This window comes from Melanostigma gelatinosum (assembly GCF_949748355.1).
Source record: "Melanostigma gelatinosum genome assembly, chromosome: 5".
Classification (NCBI taxonomy): Eukaryota; Metazoa; Chordata; class Actinopteri; order Perciformes; family Zoarcidae; genus Melanostigma; species Melanostigma gelatinosum.
The window spans coordinates 19,273,359-19,290,157 of NC_136638.1; the positions used below are offsets into that span (position 1 = coordinate 19,273,359).

General features: G+C 44.1%; 1 protein-coding gene across 2 annotated transcripts; it reads left to right on the plus strand.

Annotated features, from left to right (window-relative positions):
• Positions 1 to 749: 749 nt before the first annotated feature.
• On the plus strand, positions 750 to 11,482 carry efemp2a (EGF containing fibulin extracellular matrix protein 2a). Of its 2 annotated transcripts, XM_079268275.1 has the most exons (12): positions 776 to 865; positions 1,558 to 1,603; positions 5,062 to 5,274; positions 5,861 to 5,909; positions 6,055 to 6,240; positions 6,735 to 6,857; positions 7,019 to 7,135; positions 8,146 to 8,265; positions 8,377 to 8,496; positions 8,667 to 8,793; positions 9,252 to 9,447; positions 10,619 to 11,482. In XM_079268275.1, the coding sequence occupies exons 3-12, from the start codon at positions 5,173 to 5,175 to the stop codon at positions 10,790 to 10,792; spliced, it is 1,314 nt and encodes a 437-aa protein (XP_079124401.1). In that variant the 5' UTR covers positions 776 to 865; positions 1,558 to 1,603; positions 5,062 to 5,172; the 3' UTR covers positions 10,793 to 11,482. The 2 variants fall into 2 exon arrangements, with proteins under 2 accessions (XP_079124400.1, XP_079124401.1); XM_079268274.1 differs by lacking the exon at positions 1,558 to 1,603 and having other exon boundaries at positions 750 to 865.
• Positions 11,483 to 16,799: the final 5,317 nt, after the last annotated feature.

The following is a 16,799-nucleotide window of genomic DNA, read 5'->3' on the forward strand; positions in this document are numbered from 1 at the left end:
CCAAGTGCAGTAATGGATTCGTCATGTACAAGCAGAGCAGAAAAGCTGGTCAAGAATAATGACAGTACTTTATTTTCTCTATTTCATCCCATGAAGCCTCCAGTTTATTCTGAGAAATAAGCGGACACATTTTCCGAATAAGTCTCCACTTTCTTTCTTCCACTCTCTAATTTTGTCCACATTCCATTAACTTCTCTCTCCCCAGCTATAAATATCCTGCATGTCAGATTGGATGAGAGCGAGGGCTTTAGTCGCTTTATGGAAAGAAGAAAAAAAGAGAGTAAAAGACGGGGGAGGTAAGTATAGATAGATGGGGGGTAAATGGGAAAAGGGAGGGAGGAAAGGGAGGGAGAGTTTGGAGCTTTTGCGGGGGTTTAGTTTAAATGAAACCAGGTGTGTTGTGGGACCATAAGAGGGGGTAAGAAGATGTGGGGGGGGGGGGGGGGGCAAGTGTGTGAATCTGTGAGTTGTTGTTCGGCCTGCGATTTGGACAATTTGGAATTTTGGTATTTGGGCCGCAGACCAGGAATTTGCATCCTGGGGGGTCAGGGAGAGGGGGTTTGGAGAGTGGAGGATGGCAGTGCAGGGGGCCAGAGGCGGGGAGGAGGTGGGGGGTAAGAATGGACTGTCCCTCTCTCCTCCCTCTCTCTCTCTCTCCTCTCCGTCTCTTGCTCTCTCTCTCTCTCTCCCTCCCTTTGCATGTGTTCAGCTGCTCCAGCTGTCGGTCTCCCCACTCACTCTCTCAGGGTCAGACAGGCAGGAGTTTAAGGGACCACTTCTGTGCGCCAACTCAGCCGGGACGACCGCAGCCAGCAGAAGGACACACCGGTCAGAAGGAGAAGACTCATCCGAAAAAGATTCATTTGTGAGTTTCCGTGTGTTTCTTTAATGTCTGACAACCATGTTAGAAGAGATTTGTATGAAAAGGAGAACCTTTGGATGACTGATCATGTTTTTTAAGGTACCTTCTTTTCTGGTACAGGCCATACACGTCACAGTACCACCACTGCTCTGCTCTCACAGCTTCATATTGCTGCTTACAATATGAAGCAATATGTTTCAGAGACTGTAATAGGGGGATAGACGGGAAGAGAGGTAATGAGTCACAGGGCATGTATTATCGCACAGTATGTTCTTCCACCTCATCTCTCTTGTACAACATTTGAAGTCAGTGTCACAATCTCAGTTTAGTCACTCCAGTTAAAATTTACGGGACAAAGCAGCAGAGACTTTTGAACAAAAAAGAAAAACAGGTGGCAGCTACAGGAACACACACACACACACACACACACACACACACACAAAAAACACTCTGGATAACATCACAGACAGTGTAGGATGCTGCCTCACTATGATTTGACAGTGCATTTTATCACTGTTTATTCCGTATACTCCTAATAGCTAACATGTGACAGCCCCAGCGTCACTGTAATGACTCAGTGGGATTATAAAGGCAACAGGAAGCAGGCACAGTTCCCCTGAGAGCAGCCCATCATCTCGTGCCACATTGTATGCATAGACTAATAAATCACAGCTCTTTAACCCCCCTTTACACAGGGAAACAGAGCAGTATCACCACTGGGAGAACAGAACCACACCAGAGGTATTTATCTCATTTACAGTGTGTGAATTTCTCCTGCAGGCCACAACACATCACTGCTGACTGTGGAGTTTTCCAGCAAAGGAGTTAGGCTATGTGTGTGTGCGTGTGTGTGTGTGCGCGTGTGTGTGTGTGTGTGTGTGTGTGTGTGTGTGTGTGTGTGTGTGTGTGTATGTGCGTGTGTGTGTGTGTGTGAGAGTGATAGTGCCCTAGTTGTGGATTTACAGGTTCACTGCCACAGCGGTAACGGAGCGCAGTTTTAGCCCGCTGGGCCACCGTGTTCTCAGGCTGCACAACCAAGCAGAACAACACAAAGTTAGCGATGTATACATTACAACACATGACCATCCTGCAGTTTACACTCTGTGTGCATGTGTGTGTGTGTGTGGTCCAACTGTGTGTTTTTCTTGGTCCCCAGATGGTCACTTTTATAAGCCGCCTGAAATCTTGCATGTTAAATTGTGCTGACTGTGTGAATTTAGAAATGGGTCAGTCTGCTGTTACTGAGGCGAGGGTAAGCCCGAAATGGTAACTATATTAGAAGTACTGTTGAAGCTGTACTGAACAGGTGTTAGAGCAGTACTATTTTGAGGATTAGGCCACATCTGCAGGGACTAAAACTCCCAATTAATCTGCTGATTATTTTCTCGAGTAAATGTTCCGTCAAGTAAATGTCAAAATGAAAGCAAACACCCTTCACAGGTTCCCAGAGTCCAAGGCGATGTCTTGTTTTGTCTGACCAGCAGTCCGAACCAACAGCAACGATAAATATATTTTTTGTAACGATGTGGTTTCACAGTCAACCTGTTTCTCTGATGAATTTCGGCTCTTGGGTCACATTGTCTGACATCCACCTACACAATGAGGAGAGATGAGAGGTTAGGGGAGCAGTGGCTAGAGGTTTGGCACCAGCTATCCTCTTATGTGAACCATGGGGGGTTTCCCAGAACCTGATACTCTGGGAACCACTGCCGTGGCAGGGCATCCCAGCTGAGAACTGGCGCCCACATCCTTGCCACGGGCATTCCAGAGGTCCACCGCCACTTGGTCTCCAGCGACATCAGGGACACACCCATGCATCCCTGCTGCCCACTCTCAGTAGCCAGTGAGTGTCTGGACCCCGGAGTGATGGTCAGTTCTGTTTTTGGGGCGGTTTGGGGTCACATTCTTGCTGGTTGTAAGTGTCCGATGGGCCAACTCAGAGAGGTCACGTACTGCGGCCGTCTGATTGCACAGCGGTATGTGTTACCGTCTGTGCTTACAGGGTGAGGGCATGTTTTGTTGGTTTTAACCCCGCAGAGGTTCACGAATGGCCTGTGATGTCATCCATCAAGTATTTAAGTGTGTCCACGTCACCCTGCGGCCTTCTGTTTGTCTCAACTTGAAATACAACAATGAGCCATGCCTGCAGATGTGGCCTCCTGACATTTCGGAGCATGTGCCCGTGCACGTAGACAGGCAGTGATTATAACGTTCCTGTCATGTATTTTAACTGGAGCTCACTGACTCTGCAAACAGCACTCGCTCAGAATTTTTTTCATTCCTTCAATTAGCCTGTTTTTTTCCCCCTACTTTTTTTGGTCTGCGGGAGCTGGAATAGGCGATATGTTTATGTTTAGAGTTAGCTTAACCACTTATAGCGTCTCTCCAGGGACATGAACTGAAGGGTGGTTGTGTCTCTGCTGGGAGAAAAGCCAAGTCCATCAGAATACTTAGAATACTCAGCAAACATAATACACTGTAAATCTGCCTCAAAATACACTGGGCATAACGTTAGTACTTAGATCCATTACTTACGTAAAAGAAGCAATATCGCAGTGTAAAAATACTAGAATGCAAGTGAGCCCTACATTTAAAATTCATAAGTACCAGTACATAAGTACATAAGTATTAGGCTACCAGCAGATAACTTATCCAAAGTGAAAGTGCGCATTATGCCTAATGGCCCCTTTCAGTATGGGCACCCTGGAAGATGAAGATGATATTTTGTAAGCATAAATTTATCTTGTGAAACAAGGAAAAAATAACTTCAGGGGCTGTTCTGTTCTTTTGCAGAACAAGTTACAACTTTGTCATTATTGGTGACTTAAATCCCAGCTGAACATTGCATAACTTCAAGCAGAGCAGGTCTAATCAGCCACATGTATGAAATCCCCTGCGTTGGTGCACAGGGCTTTTAATATGTAACAATACATCGGGTTTTTTTGTATGTAAAATCAAAGTAACTGCTAACACGAGTTCTCAGATAACTTTAATGGAGTAAAAACAACATTTCCATGAAACAGGACTCTGTACATCTTCCAGCAGCCTGCAGCTAAATCAGGTGCCTCTCGACTGAAGGACAGCAAACTTAAAAAGTAAAAGAAGGGACTGGAGCACGCTGATCTACTGCCTTTAATTGTGCAAACACACCGGAAGCTCATTTCTGCCACTGTGATGAAAAAGAAGTCATTATAATGAGAAAATCTCAAAATAATGACTTAGCATCTCAAAATAATGATTTATTTGAGATACTGAATCAAAAAATATTGAGAGAACTTTTCATTATTTTGAAATATTACGTCAAAATATTATTTTGAGATAGGACAACGAAGTCGTTATGTTTAGATGGTGTTTCATTATAATGACTTCCAGGATCTTTTTTTTTTTCATCACGGCAGAAATGTCTTCATCAGAATAAAAAACAAAACTAGCCGGTCACCTTTCAGACGGCCCAGAATATTTATGACGTCACAGCCTGACACCCACTGCAGGGCCGAACGGTGGGTCAAAACATCAATTCACATAAAAACTGGGCGTCCATAAGAAGGCTCCCTCAACTTTTTGCACATTAGACTGTGTATTGATAACTCTCTGAATTGTAGTGGAGTAGACATACTACCTTAAAATACGTATCGTATTTGAGTCTAGTTACTTTGCACCAATTCCAAAACACAACACAGCTTCTACGGAGGAGATTCTGTGTCACAGAGACAAATTAACTTAGAATCTATCTCACATATGGAAGCAGCAGAGCAGGAGATGCCGTGATAAAATATGCAACGAATGGCCATGATTTATGGGCTCCAAGCGACGCTGCTCTGATACACGGTGAACCGAACCTCTGGAGGCAGCGCGGCGAGACCATCATTCCAGTGAGTCGGCCAGCCTGGAGACACAGAGAGTCTTCTGTGAGCAGCTCATGTGAAAGTATTTCTGTGAAGTTGACTTTGTTATTTTCAGCTGAAGGACGGAGTACGTCACGATGTTTATGTTTTTACCTGGCAGAGTGATTCATTCAATTTATTTCGGCTGCGATCAACGGGGAACTGTTTGGTTGACAAACAGTGAACCAAGTCCAAGACGCTAACTGTTTGTGTTCTGACTGACAGGCCTGCTTAACAACAACAACAACCTGGCTCCAGTGCTTTTTGCACAATGATTGATTTATGTCGTTCTCTCTGTCTCCCTCTGAAATACAGATACCACCTCTTGGCTGCCTCTCTCATCTTCAAAGCAGCGCTGCCTGTGTGATAGCAGAGTGTTTGGGTGCATGTTTTACGTGTGTTACCGTCCCATCTTCGTGCATTAGTATGCAGGGTGCTTGTGTGTCAGTCTTGTGCGTGTGCATATGTGTGTCTGTGCTCCTCCGCAGTGCTATTTCACAGCCACCTACAGACAGTGACACCTACACGGTAAGGATGGACAAATCTCTTCACCTGCTTTTCTTCTCCTCTCTCACTCCTTTTCCTTTTTGTGCATCTTCCTTTCTTCCATGTCAAACATTTCTTGTGTTGAAATGTTGACCTCATATCCTCTTTCTTCTCTCCTAGCTCCATTTCTTATTTCCACATATTCGTCTTGTTTAATATTCCACTGCAGTTTTCCCTTTCCAACATTTTATAGTAGTCGAATAGTTGGGGGTAATTTTAGCTTTAATTCCATGTTCCTTTCATGCCACACTTTTTCTTTCCATGCCGCTCACAGCAACATGTTTTTTTCCAGAATGATGACGACCCTTTTTCCAAACAGTGGCTATACATTCTTTGTTTTTAAAAATGACATTCGGCTTAAGGAAGCAGCCTTCTTGTCGTTTTGGCCCAGTCCTTCTACACTCCTACACAGGAAACAAGTTTCTCTATCCTCTGCTTCTTTTTTCAAGTTCCACTACTGGGGATTTATTATGCTTTATGAATATATTATGCAACTACTTGGCTCAGGGTGCCTGTTTCTTTCCATCATTTTCTTACGCTCTCTTTCTCTCTCTGGTGCTCTTTGCAGGAATGCACAGATGGGTATCAATGGGACCAGCAGACTGAGCACTGCAAAGGTAAAACACTCTTTTACCTGCATTTATTCCGCGTCACCACCTAATTCTTGTACACAGTCACAGCTGGGATCATCCTGTTGCTCCTCATGCTATGTCCCGTCCTTTTGATTCATTCCTAACAAGTCGTCTCTGCGTCTCCCATCAGACATAAACGAGTGCGAGACCATTGCAGATGCATGCAAAGGGGAAATGAAGTGCTTCAACCACTATGGAGGTTACCTGTGCCTTCCCCGCTCTGCGTCGGTCATCCCGGCCCCAGAGCCTCCCATCACGCCCACCGAGACCAACCCATGCCCTCTGGGCTACGAGGCGCAGGGAGACAGCTGTGTGGGTGGGTGTCTGGTTTGTAGGTCTGGGGGTTGGAGGTGACCAGGTGGCCACAGGATGGCTGATCATTCAGCATGTGTGTGTGTGTGTGAGACTGTGTAAGTTTATTGTCGGCAGCCACAGAATGCGAGGCACAGGTGGCCATAGCAGGTGTTGGGACTGGAGGCTGCGTGTGCAAACTGTGTGGGTGTCAGTGAGTATGAGTCCACGGGGGGAAGATTTCACACGAGGACAGCTGCTGTGCTTTAAGAGTCTGACTTGAAGCGAGAAACCTACTAGCGCTGGAGGACAACGAGGTGTTCATCTGGGACCGCAAACATGATTCAACATGATGTGATATTCTCAGCTGTCGGGTGCAAATGAGGCGAACGGAGTCGCCATCGTCTGCCCTTCAACAGTCAGACTGTGCCTTTCACTCATGATAAAAGATGAGTTTCCTCACAATAACCTTGATTTTTTTATTTCCCATGCGTGTCCCTTTTTCACTCACAAACACAGATATCAATGAGTGTGAGCGAGACGAAGATGACTGCCAGCCCAGCCAGCAGTGTATCAACACACAGGGTGCCTTCACCTGTCAGTGCCCGGATGGTTACCGCAAGGTTGGCACAGAGTGCATTGGTGAGATAATCTGAATTTATCCTTTAGTGTAGCTAAGCATGTTTAAATATGGCAATTCTTTTTTCTTGCTACATGAAAGTTAGTTATAGCTGCAAGAGTGACCTTAATAACTGGTAGGACTGTGAATATCCATCTTCTGACTCTATTTCTCTCTCTCTCAGACATCGATGAGTGCAGGTACAGGTACTGCCAACATCGCTGTGTTAATGTCCCCGGCTCCTTCTCCTGTCAGTGTGAACCTGGTTTCCAGCTGGCAGGAAACAACCGATCTTGCATCGGTGAGTGACGCCCACTGCAACCGGTTATAAGACTCAACAGTCAAATCCAATGTCTCTGAAGTCAGGCAAAAGGTCTGCACAGTGTTCTTAGTGCCTCCGATCAATTTTGATCTCACTCAGGCTTTGACAAAAATGTAAAAACTGAAAGGGCAAATCTTAAAGGGCAACCCCATCGATTTTCAATTAAAGTCTCTTAACAAGTTTTGGGGAGTACTGCATATGTTGTTTCAAGCCTTTTGTAGTCTCAGAGGGAGTTGTATGAAGTCTGATAAATTGCCTCAAGTGACTCAGCGTCGATTGGCTACATTAGCCGCCACGAGCATAATGCAACCAAATCCCTGTCAGCAGTCGAGTTGAACTATGGGTAACCAATTTGTTTTGTCAAGGAAGAAGGATGTGGTGCTATGTATCGTTTGTTCTACTGAGTTTGATCAAATTGTCAGCAGTGCAATTCTAAATCAATGTACACTTTTAAGCATCTCTCTGTAACATTACAAGTCCATAACAACACAAGTAACAGTTAAAGTTAAGATTTAAGAAAATGTATGAATGGTTTGACACTCAGAAACCCTGTTAAGCTGCTTCATCAGTTGTGGTTTGATCACGTTTGGATGAGAGTGGCCTGGCAACGTTAACGTTCCCACAACTGTCATTGCATGTTGATTCCGTATTGACTCGTTTTAATTGGTGCACAGACGCTACAGTACGTTGCCTTCTTCCAACATCTCACTTTACAATGGTGATTCAAAACAGCACAGAAAGAAATCTGCTGTGCGAAGAAAACCGAAAAACAGTTGCGTGTGTTAATTTTGGACCCTACCAATCGAAGTGACAAGCTGATTGAGATAATATGTTTTCAGGGCCTTTTATGTATTTGGAGCAATCATTTAGATTTTTCCCTTCAGTTGCAGTTTTTGATCCAACAGCTGTTTTTTGGGATGTGTTTGCTGTTTGACTCTGTCAGCATTTAAGTTGATCTATAAAATCTACCCCCCCCCCCCTCCCTTTAGATGTGAATGAATGTGAGATGGGTGCCCCCTGCTCTCAGCGGTGTTACAACACGTATGGCACCTTCCTGTGTCGCTGTGACCAGGGCTATGAACTGGGGCCTGATGGCTTTGCTTGTAACGGTGAGAGACGCACTCTGTCTGTAAAAAAAAAGGATCAATATGAACGATTGTACAAACTTCAGTTACTTTGTTTTCTTTTCCCGTTATACATCTGACCGTTTCACTTGACAGACATCGATGAGTGCAGCTACTCCAGTTACCTGTGCCAGTACCAGTGTGTCAACGAACCAGGGAAGTTCTCCTGTGTGTGCCCAGAAGGATACCAGCTGCAAGGCACCCGGCTATGCCAGGGTAAGCACACCCGCCTCCTTTTCCTCCCTCCAGTCCTAACACCTTCCTCTCTGTGCTTTCAGACTCACAAATGCTGCACTGAGTCAACGCTTGTTCATTCTTTGACAGTAGCTCTATTCTTGTCCCGTTCTTGTTCAAATGAAACATCATCAGCTATTTTTCTCCTGCAGATATAAATGAATGTGAAACAGGTGAGCATCAGTGTAGCGACACACAGACGTGCGTGAATATCCACGGACGATACCAGTGTGTGGACACCAACCGGTGCCAGGACCCTTACGTACAGGTGTCTGAGAAGTGAGTGACACCTCATGAAAGCTTGTGTCCACGGTCACACACCTTTTCCCAATGACTAAAATATGTGCTGGCCATCAGCTCAGAATATAATCAGCCTCTGTGTTGAGTATGGCTCAAACTGCAAGATTACCCAATTACTTTTTCCACATACGAGTCCAACTTCCAACCTTTTCTTCTGAACATGGTCCGCTGCAACAAGAAAACTATTACAAGTGTTGGATTGGGAACAGGTGTGGGTCCTTATTAACATATCCCAGATGATTTGGTGGTATAAAATGTGTTTTAGAAAAACATGAGGGAAAAAACTGGCTGCTGTTCAATATTTGTTTAGATTTTAGGAGAACTTCCCCTTCAGTCATGTTACTCCCTCTGCTGGCTGATCTATGAACTGCGGTTACAGTTTTTCTGCACCAAACATTGTTGCACTCAAGTGGACTTACTTCTCTCTGTGTGTCCAGCCGCTGTGTTTGTCCCGTCAACAAGCCTGTCTGTCGAGATCTGCCTTTCTCCATCGTCCACCGCTACATGAGCATCACCTCGGAGCGCTCCGTCCCCTCAGACATCTTCCAGATTCAGGCCACGAGCGTCTCTCCAGGGGCTTACAACACCTTCCGCATCCGGTCTGGAGACGAAAACGGAGACTTCTACATCAGGGTGAGAGCTGTTACAGAGCACAGAGAAGGAGGATGATTGCATCTGCTGACAACACCTTTGGCAAGCGTGACGACTTTATTCAATTAAATTGATTTTGTGTTGCCCAAAATCACTAATTTGCCTCAGAGGGCTTTACAATCTGTACACATAAGACATCCTCTGTCCAAGGACCCTCACACTTCAGAGTTTAAAAGTGCACTGACTGTAAGAAAAAGCTCAATTTAGGGTTTGATAGATACATTGGACAGACTTTTTATGAAACATAGTGCACTTGTCAGGTATAACACAGTATGATGGAGGATCCTTCCTGACTAAACCTACTTCACCCACCATATTTCATTCATATCTGTGTAACAAATTAATTCCTCATAAAATGGCCAAATATACTTACCATTAAACCAATGTGTGTAGGTCAGATGACTGATTAGCCTGAGAGAGTTTTAGAGTCACAAGATGCTGTCGATGCATTTTTGAAAACAAGATTTTTGAAAACAAGATTTATCATCGTCCCACTAAAACCTAAACACAAACTTTCTGCTTGGATTGAAAACAGAGAAATACTCTTTTATCTTGAAACATTAGAACAAAGTCCCCGTAATAGTCAATTCTCAGGATTGTGTGTTCGCTCATTGTCCTGTTAATTTCACAGCACGTATTAGAGTGAGACAGCTTAAGCTTTGGTTATGCTTTCAGCGTATATGATAGTGTGTCATGAATCAGGCATTACACCTTTATCACTCATATTGAGCGAAATGTTGTTCATGGAACAGTTCAACATTTTGGGAAATACGCTTATTCACTTTTTGCGAAGAATTCAGAAGAAGAGAAGATCGATACCACTCTCCTGTTTGTCCGGTAAACATGACGCTACACGTAGCTTAGCTTAGCACAAAGACAAACAATCACAAGAAGATATAACTTGTTCATTAGTGAGCTATAGAGTTGCTGTTAGGCAGAGCCAGGCGACCTGTTTCCACCTTATTCCAGTCTTTGTAACTGTACTGCTGTCTGTAGCTTTATATTTCATGACAGCAGTATTGATCTTCTCATATATATATATATAACTCTTGGCAAGAAGGGGAATAAGCATATTTCCCAAAATGTCAAACTATTCCTTTCAGTGAAAAGAATGTAGAACTTCACTTGTTAATATATTTTTTGTCATCTACAGCAAATCAATAATATCAGCGCCATGCTGGTGCTGGCCCGTGCCGTGTCGGGGCCCAGAGAGTACACGTTGGACCTGGAGATGGTGTCAGTTAACCCTCTGCACAGCTACCAGGGCAACTACCAGACCAGCTCCGCCCTCAGACTCTCCATCTACGCCGCGCCGTACACCTTTTAAAGAAGAAGACAAAGAAGAAGAAGAGTGGAGGGACACAGAGAAAGATGGAGAGAAAGCGCTGGAGAGAACACAGATGCAAAAAATGAAATTAAGCTGGAAAACAAAAGTGGTCGATGCAGTTCAACCAGTCACTGTGATGTTACACTCTTTGCTTTTTGTACTTCCAAAGAAAGCCACATGCATGTACAGTATACAAATACATCGTAGCAGTAATGTCTCACAGATAAAGAACAGAAACAGCCTTAAAATAGGATATCATGTTTACTGTCATCTTCCATTCAACACCTATCGGACAGCATCATTCTGTGTTCAATGTGTATAAAAAGGGATTTTCTTTTCTTCACATCTGTTCAGGGTGATAACAAATCTGTGTGACACATTTTCTGGCTGCCTTCAGGTGGAATGATTCACGCCCAGCGTCACCAGATTCATCTGTTTTCACCAGTTTACATCCTTATCTTTGGTTCCGCTCTGTTTGTCACTTTATTCTTGTCAGCCCTGTTTCCTGTTGACAGACGTGATTCAGTAACCACTCAGATCAGACCTCAGCAAACCACGCTCCTCCTCCTCCACCCTCCACTGTTCATTCCTATGTTCAAGCTCTCCATCACTGCCTTTTGTAGGTTTATCACATTGCTGGTTGTGTTTTTTGTCTAAGATTTAAAACCCTAATAAAACAATATAACTTTTCCTCTGTCTCACAGTGAAATGATTACAATGTCATTCTTATAGGACATTTTATTCTCATTCTCCAGGGTGAGGGATTGTATGCTTTTCTACATTTTTTATCATTATAAACTAAACCTTGGGCAGTCTGGGATACTGAAACTAGTTTTATTTATTTAATTAGTTGTAGTTGATAATATCATCAGCCCTTATATTCTTCTTTGGCAATGTGCTAAAAGTTGGCTGATCATTTCTGTGGAAGTCTCAGCATTATTGTTAAATGATGTTTTATCATAAGGCCCTGTCAACAGTTTGTTAGAATGGTTCCATGGAAAAGCTCAGTGGAGCTGCTCGTTGCTCTTTAAATAGAGGTGGGGCAGTTAACCAGATGTGCATTCGTCAAACCAATCCGTTAGTCTTCATCCTTGAAAAACACTCACTACAACTGCAGTACTCAAACTGTCAAGTACCAGTATGTGTGTTCTGCCCCTCGGCCTCAGGGGGCAGTAATGAGCATGTTACGATCAGCTCGCTACAAAGTAAAAAATACATTGCTCTAGAAAACTTACTGAAAAGCGACATACAGGTGAGATTCATGCGTTACCAGACGTGTCTTCAAACAGTGTTTTTACAGTTGTACAAGGGTAAAAAATACAAGGATGACGACTGACTGGTTTGTATCGTAAATGTGCATCAGGTCATCATCATTACAGAGCACACAGACGCTTCCCTGAGTTTGTCTACAGGACAATCCAGGACCGTCAGCAGACTGTCCTAAACTGTCCCTACTTTCCCCCAATCACAGAGCAGATGCGGTGTGACCCGGCTACATGTCAACACTGTACCTGCTTAACTACAATAGCTGGTCCAACTGGCTTGACAGCCAGCTTCAACTGAAGGCCACGGCCCACCCGTTAACACAAGGCCAACCACCATCCCTGCTTTTCTGGTTCACTAGACCTGTTTTGTTAAAGGTGCAATATCTGAGAGTGGGAGCGTTTCTGTTGCCTCTCAACGGCTCTCAACATGTCGACGGCCAGCCAGTGGCTCACAGCTAACGGTGGTTGGTTGAGTTGGGACCGCAACACCGTGAATGCTCGCCGGTGCGTTCCAGCAGATCACAACCAACTCCCTCTTTATGCATCCACACATTCAACACAACCCTCTGTAGCGAGATACATTTGCTTCTTTCTGTAACATCGTCAACAACCAGCTGACATCGTCACGCTTTCCATCCTGTCAAACGCTTCCCGTCCAATCCTAAAAGGAGGCCTGGAATCTCTTAGCTACACAGTAAAAAGCATTAACACGCAAAGACAGAAAGATCACTGCCCTCTTTAGATTCCTCTCTTCTTCAGTACAAATCTAAAAATGTTTAATTTCTGCGCCAGGTAGAGGCAGATGTAATTCTGTCTCAACTTCCTATCATCCTTAAATTAGAGAGGAAAGGCAAAATGGCTGCAGTTTAAATGAAAGAAGACTGAAGCTCTGCAGCCTTCTGTTCTATTGTCACTGTCACAGCACTTCACTTGTGTTTTTACTGATTCTCCTGACCCACAAAAAGAAAACTAAGGAAAAAGAGAGCGAGTGGGAAAAGAGAGAGGGGAAAGCCCTTATTTTACAGTCCACTGCGGTTCGCTCCGCCCAGTCCTACACACAAACACCACGAACACACCACACACACCTCCCATCTGTCCTCACTAGGGGGGCGATGACTCACACTCACAGCCTGTTTTACGTAATCAGAGCAGACAGTCGGCAGCCACCAGGGGGCAGCAGACCACACAGGTCTCCTCTCACAGCAGCAGTCCAGGAATAGCAACAACCTGAGGAGAGAGTGTTGGTTTTATAACCTAATTGAGTAGTGAGCTTACATTTTCTACAGTTTTTCATGAACTCATACACCCGTGGGAGGAAAAAGTGAACTGACAACTTTGTCTACTTTTCACAAATAATGTACAATACAGCCTACAATTTTTTCCCATGCTCTGACATATGCTGTAGCACAGACTTTTTCTTGCATAACTGGACATCTTGTGATAATAGGGAACAAAGATGACAGAGCCTGGTGATGGTGTTAAAGAGTGCAGTAGGGTAGGAGGTGTGCATGCTCACGGTATGGGAGAGGAGTGGTACAAGTCCCCTGGCATATCCTGTTGGCATTCAGACAGAAAGAAAACCTGACTAAAACAGGATGACACTGTCATGGATTAGTTACTGGACGAGCCTACCGGGCACAGGGGGCCACGAAAATGACCACAGAGACACTCAAAATAACCTCAAAGAGACGCAAAACAACAGCGAAGAGACACAAAATGACCAGAAAGAGATGTAAAATGACAACTAAGAGATGCAATAATGACCACAAATACACTCAAAACAACCTCAGAGACTCAAAATGATAAGAAAGAAATGCAAAACGACCAAAAGGAGACCCAGAATGACCACAAAGACGAAAATAATTGCTAAGAGATGTAGTACCACAAAGAGACACAAAACGACTAAAAGACACCCAAAACAACAAGCTGAAGACACACCACGACTCAAAATAGACACAAAATGACGAGAATGTACACAAAGCGGCGAATTATAAATGAAGGACAAAACATTTGTAGTCATTTTGTGTGTGTTTCAGTCTGGGTGTTTCGTATATATGAGGGGTAAGGGGCCTTTTACATGTCTGTCCTCGGGTGACCATTGTCTTGTAGTCCGTCCATGGACATTGTGTTAACACAGTCAGAATAGTGTGTGTGTGGGTGTGTGTGTGTGAGAGAGAGAGAAAGAAAGAAGGAGAGACAATTATGTAATTTGAAGATTCAAATGAAGCATTTAAAATGCGTGTATTTGTGTTGTAGGTCTGTGTTTGTATCTGTGTCTGTGTTTTTGGATTTGTTTGTCTGTGTGTGTGTGTGTGTGTATGTGCAGGGCGTGGGTGTTTACATAGGAGAGCATGTGTTTGAAAGTGGCATCGCCCACACAGACGAGTGGGAGGAGTGTTTGGGGTGGCAGAGGGGAGTGCTGGAGCGCCTGGGCCTCATTTGTTTTGGCAACTTTATAGAGTATGAGCTCATTTCTGGGCAAGCCGTGCCCTGTAGGCCGCAGTGGGGGATGGCGTGGGACGGGAAGCAGAGCAACGAAGGCCCATGCGGGGCCGGAGTGCACCAACCAGTCCAGTACGATGGAACAAACATGGTGGACAGGAAAGACACCTTTCCATGTCATATAAATCCTGTCCTGTCCATCAGTTTGAGACACGCAGCCATGACTGACGAGCAATCTGTTCCCCGGGTCTAACGCTTTCATCTTCTACGATTGCATTTCAAAAAGCCCTCGATGCCTCGCCCCTCCACTACAACACAATACAGGTATTATATTTGTGAATGAAAGAGCGAGGTGGAGTGTCATTTCCCTCCATCCACAGCCCCCTGAGATTAGTTCATTAATGAAAAGAGCGGGCAGTGGAATCTCTAGGACATCAAAAACAGGCTGCACAGCACAAAGAAGGCCGGTTGATTGGAGTGTAAATTAGTGAGGCAGGAAATGGCTCTCTCTTCTGGTTATTTGCATACGGTTTATATATTGTCAAAAAACAAGGTTCATACAAAAGGTGTCACAAATAATGTTTAAAACTATATGGTTTTCCATAGAAACATGAATAAATATAGAGAAAAACTGTTCTATAGAAATAGAGAAGAGTGTACTAATCTCTGTATGTAGAGAATACTGTTTGTAGAGAATACTCCTTATGTGTACTTCTCTATATATAAGAAACTTGGTTGTGAAATCCTCTTGGACATGATACTTTTTCTCTATTCTACATTTTTGCTTCTTGTCTATGCACCAACACACCAAAGCAAATTCCTTGTATGTGTAAACCTACAAAGAAACTACAACAGACTGACTACACGCACCTCCGCCAACTTAAGAGTCAAAAAAAGTAATGGACAAATGTTTAAACATAGTAAGAACAATAACTTGACAAAACCTACTGACAAAAAGAAAGATGTGACCGTGCAAAAGTAGAAAGTACAGCTGACTGACACTCGTGGGAATGTCATTTGTTTTTCAGGCATTTGGTCACAAACTTTGATCAGATGATGGTGCTAGAATTAAAGTCAGGGGATCACCAAAGTTACTGACTTCATCCTCTGGGGATCATGAGTATATATCGGCAAAAGACAAATACTTGCTTGTTTGTTCATGAAAAAAAAGATAATGTTATAGAAATATGTGAAAATACGTATTTAGAAAGACTACACACCCAAAAGTTGTGTTAGTGACGTCTCTTGCTGAATCTAAGTTAGATAGACAGATAGATAGATGTAAACTTTATTCATCCCCAGGGGGAAATCGTTTGTAGCAGCAGCAATTTATAGAGTAAAATATAACATATGGAATGCACAATATCTACAGTACAATAAAATACCAGAGCAGATATTGAATTGAAGGAATAGATTAATAAAAATAAAAAATAAGCTAGAATAGAATAGAAATAGAAATGCACAGTATATACCATGAATATAGTGGTATTAATTAAATAAAATTAGCAACTAGTAAACTCAACTAAACAACCTGGACAGTAGAGCCAGGATCACCAACAACAAGCAACAGCCTGTAGCGTTGTAGTCACGTGAAGGACGACGATCTGGCCCGAGGTGTTTTATTATAAAGTCTAATGGCAGAGGGCAGGAATGTTTTTCTGAATCTGTCCTTGTGACAGCGGAGCTGGATCAGTCTGTTGGAGAAAGTGCTCCGCTGTCCCTGCAGGAGTTGATGGAGATGGTGGTCCGGGTTATCCAATATGGATAACAGTTTCTTCAGTGTCCTCCTCTCCACCACCTCTTCCAGATTGTCTTGTTTGCAGCCAATGATGGAGCCGGCCTTCTTAACTAGTTTGTTCAGTCTGTTGGTGTCTCCGGCTCCAATGCTGCTCTCCCAGCAGACTACGGCGAAGTACAGTGCACTGGTCACAACAGACTGGTAGAACATCTCCAACATCTTGCTGCACACGTTGAAGGATCAAAGTTTCCTCAAGAAAAAGAGTCGACTCATCCCCTTCTTGTACACGGCGTTGATGTTGGTCTTCCAGTTCAGTCTGCTGTCGATGGAGACACCCAGGTACTTGTACTCCTCCACCATGTCCACATCCTCTCCCAGAACTCTCAGCGGTTGTGGAGCCGTCGTCTTCCTCCTGAAGTCGACCACCATCTCTCTGGTCTTGGCCACGTTCAGACGCAGGTGATTTCTACCGGCCCACTCCACAAAGTCCTCCACTACTGCCCTGTACTCCTCCTCCCGTCCGTCCCTTACACACCCGACCGCTGCAGAGTCATCAGAGAAC

What these genes read in the sequence shown, in the direction of transcription:
- efemp2a (XM_079268274.1), top strand. Translation starts at nt 5,173, where the DNA reads ATGCAGGGTGCTTGTGTGTCAGTCTTGTGCGTGTGCATATGTGTGTCT. An exon ending in GCAGGGAGACAGCTGTGTGG is followed by an intron (nt 6,241 to 6,734) that starts GTGGGTGTCTGG and finishes TCACAAACACAG; the next exon opens with ATATCAATGAGTGTGAGCGA. An exon ending in AAACAACCGATCTTGCATCG is followed by an intron (nt 7,136 to 8,145) that starts GTGAGTGACGCC and finishes CCCTCCCTTTAG; the next exon opens with ATGTGAATGAATGTGAGATG.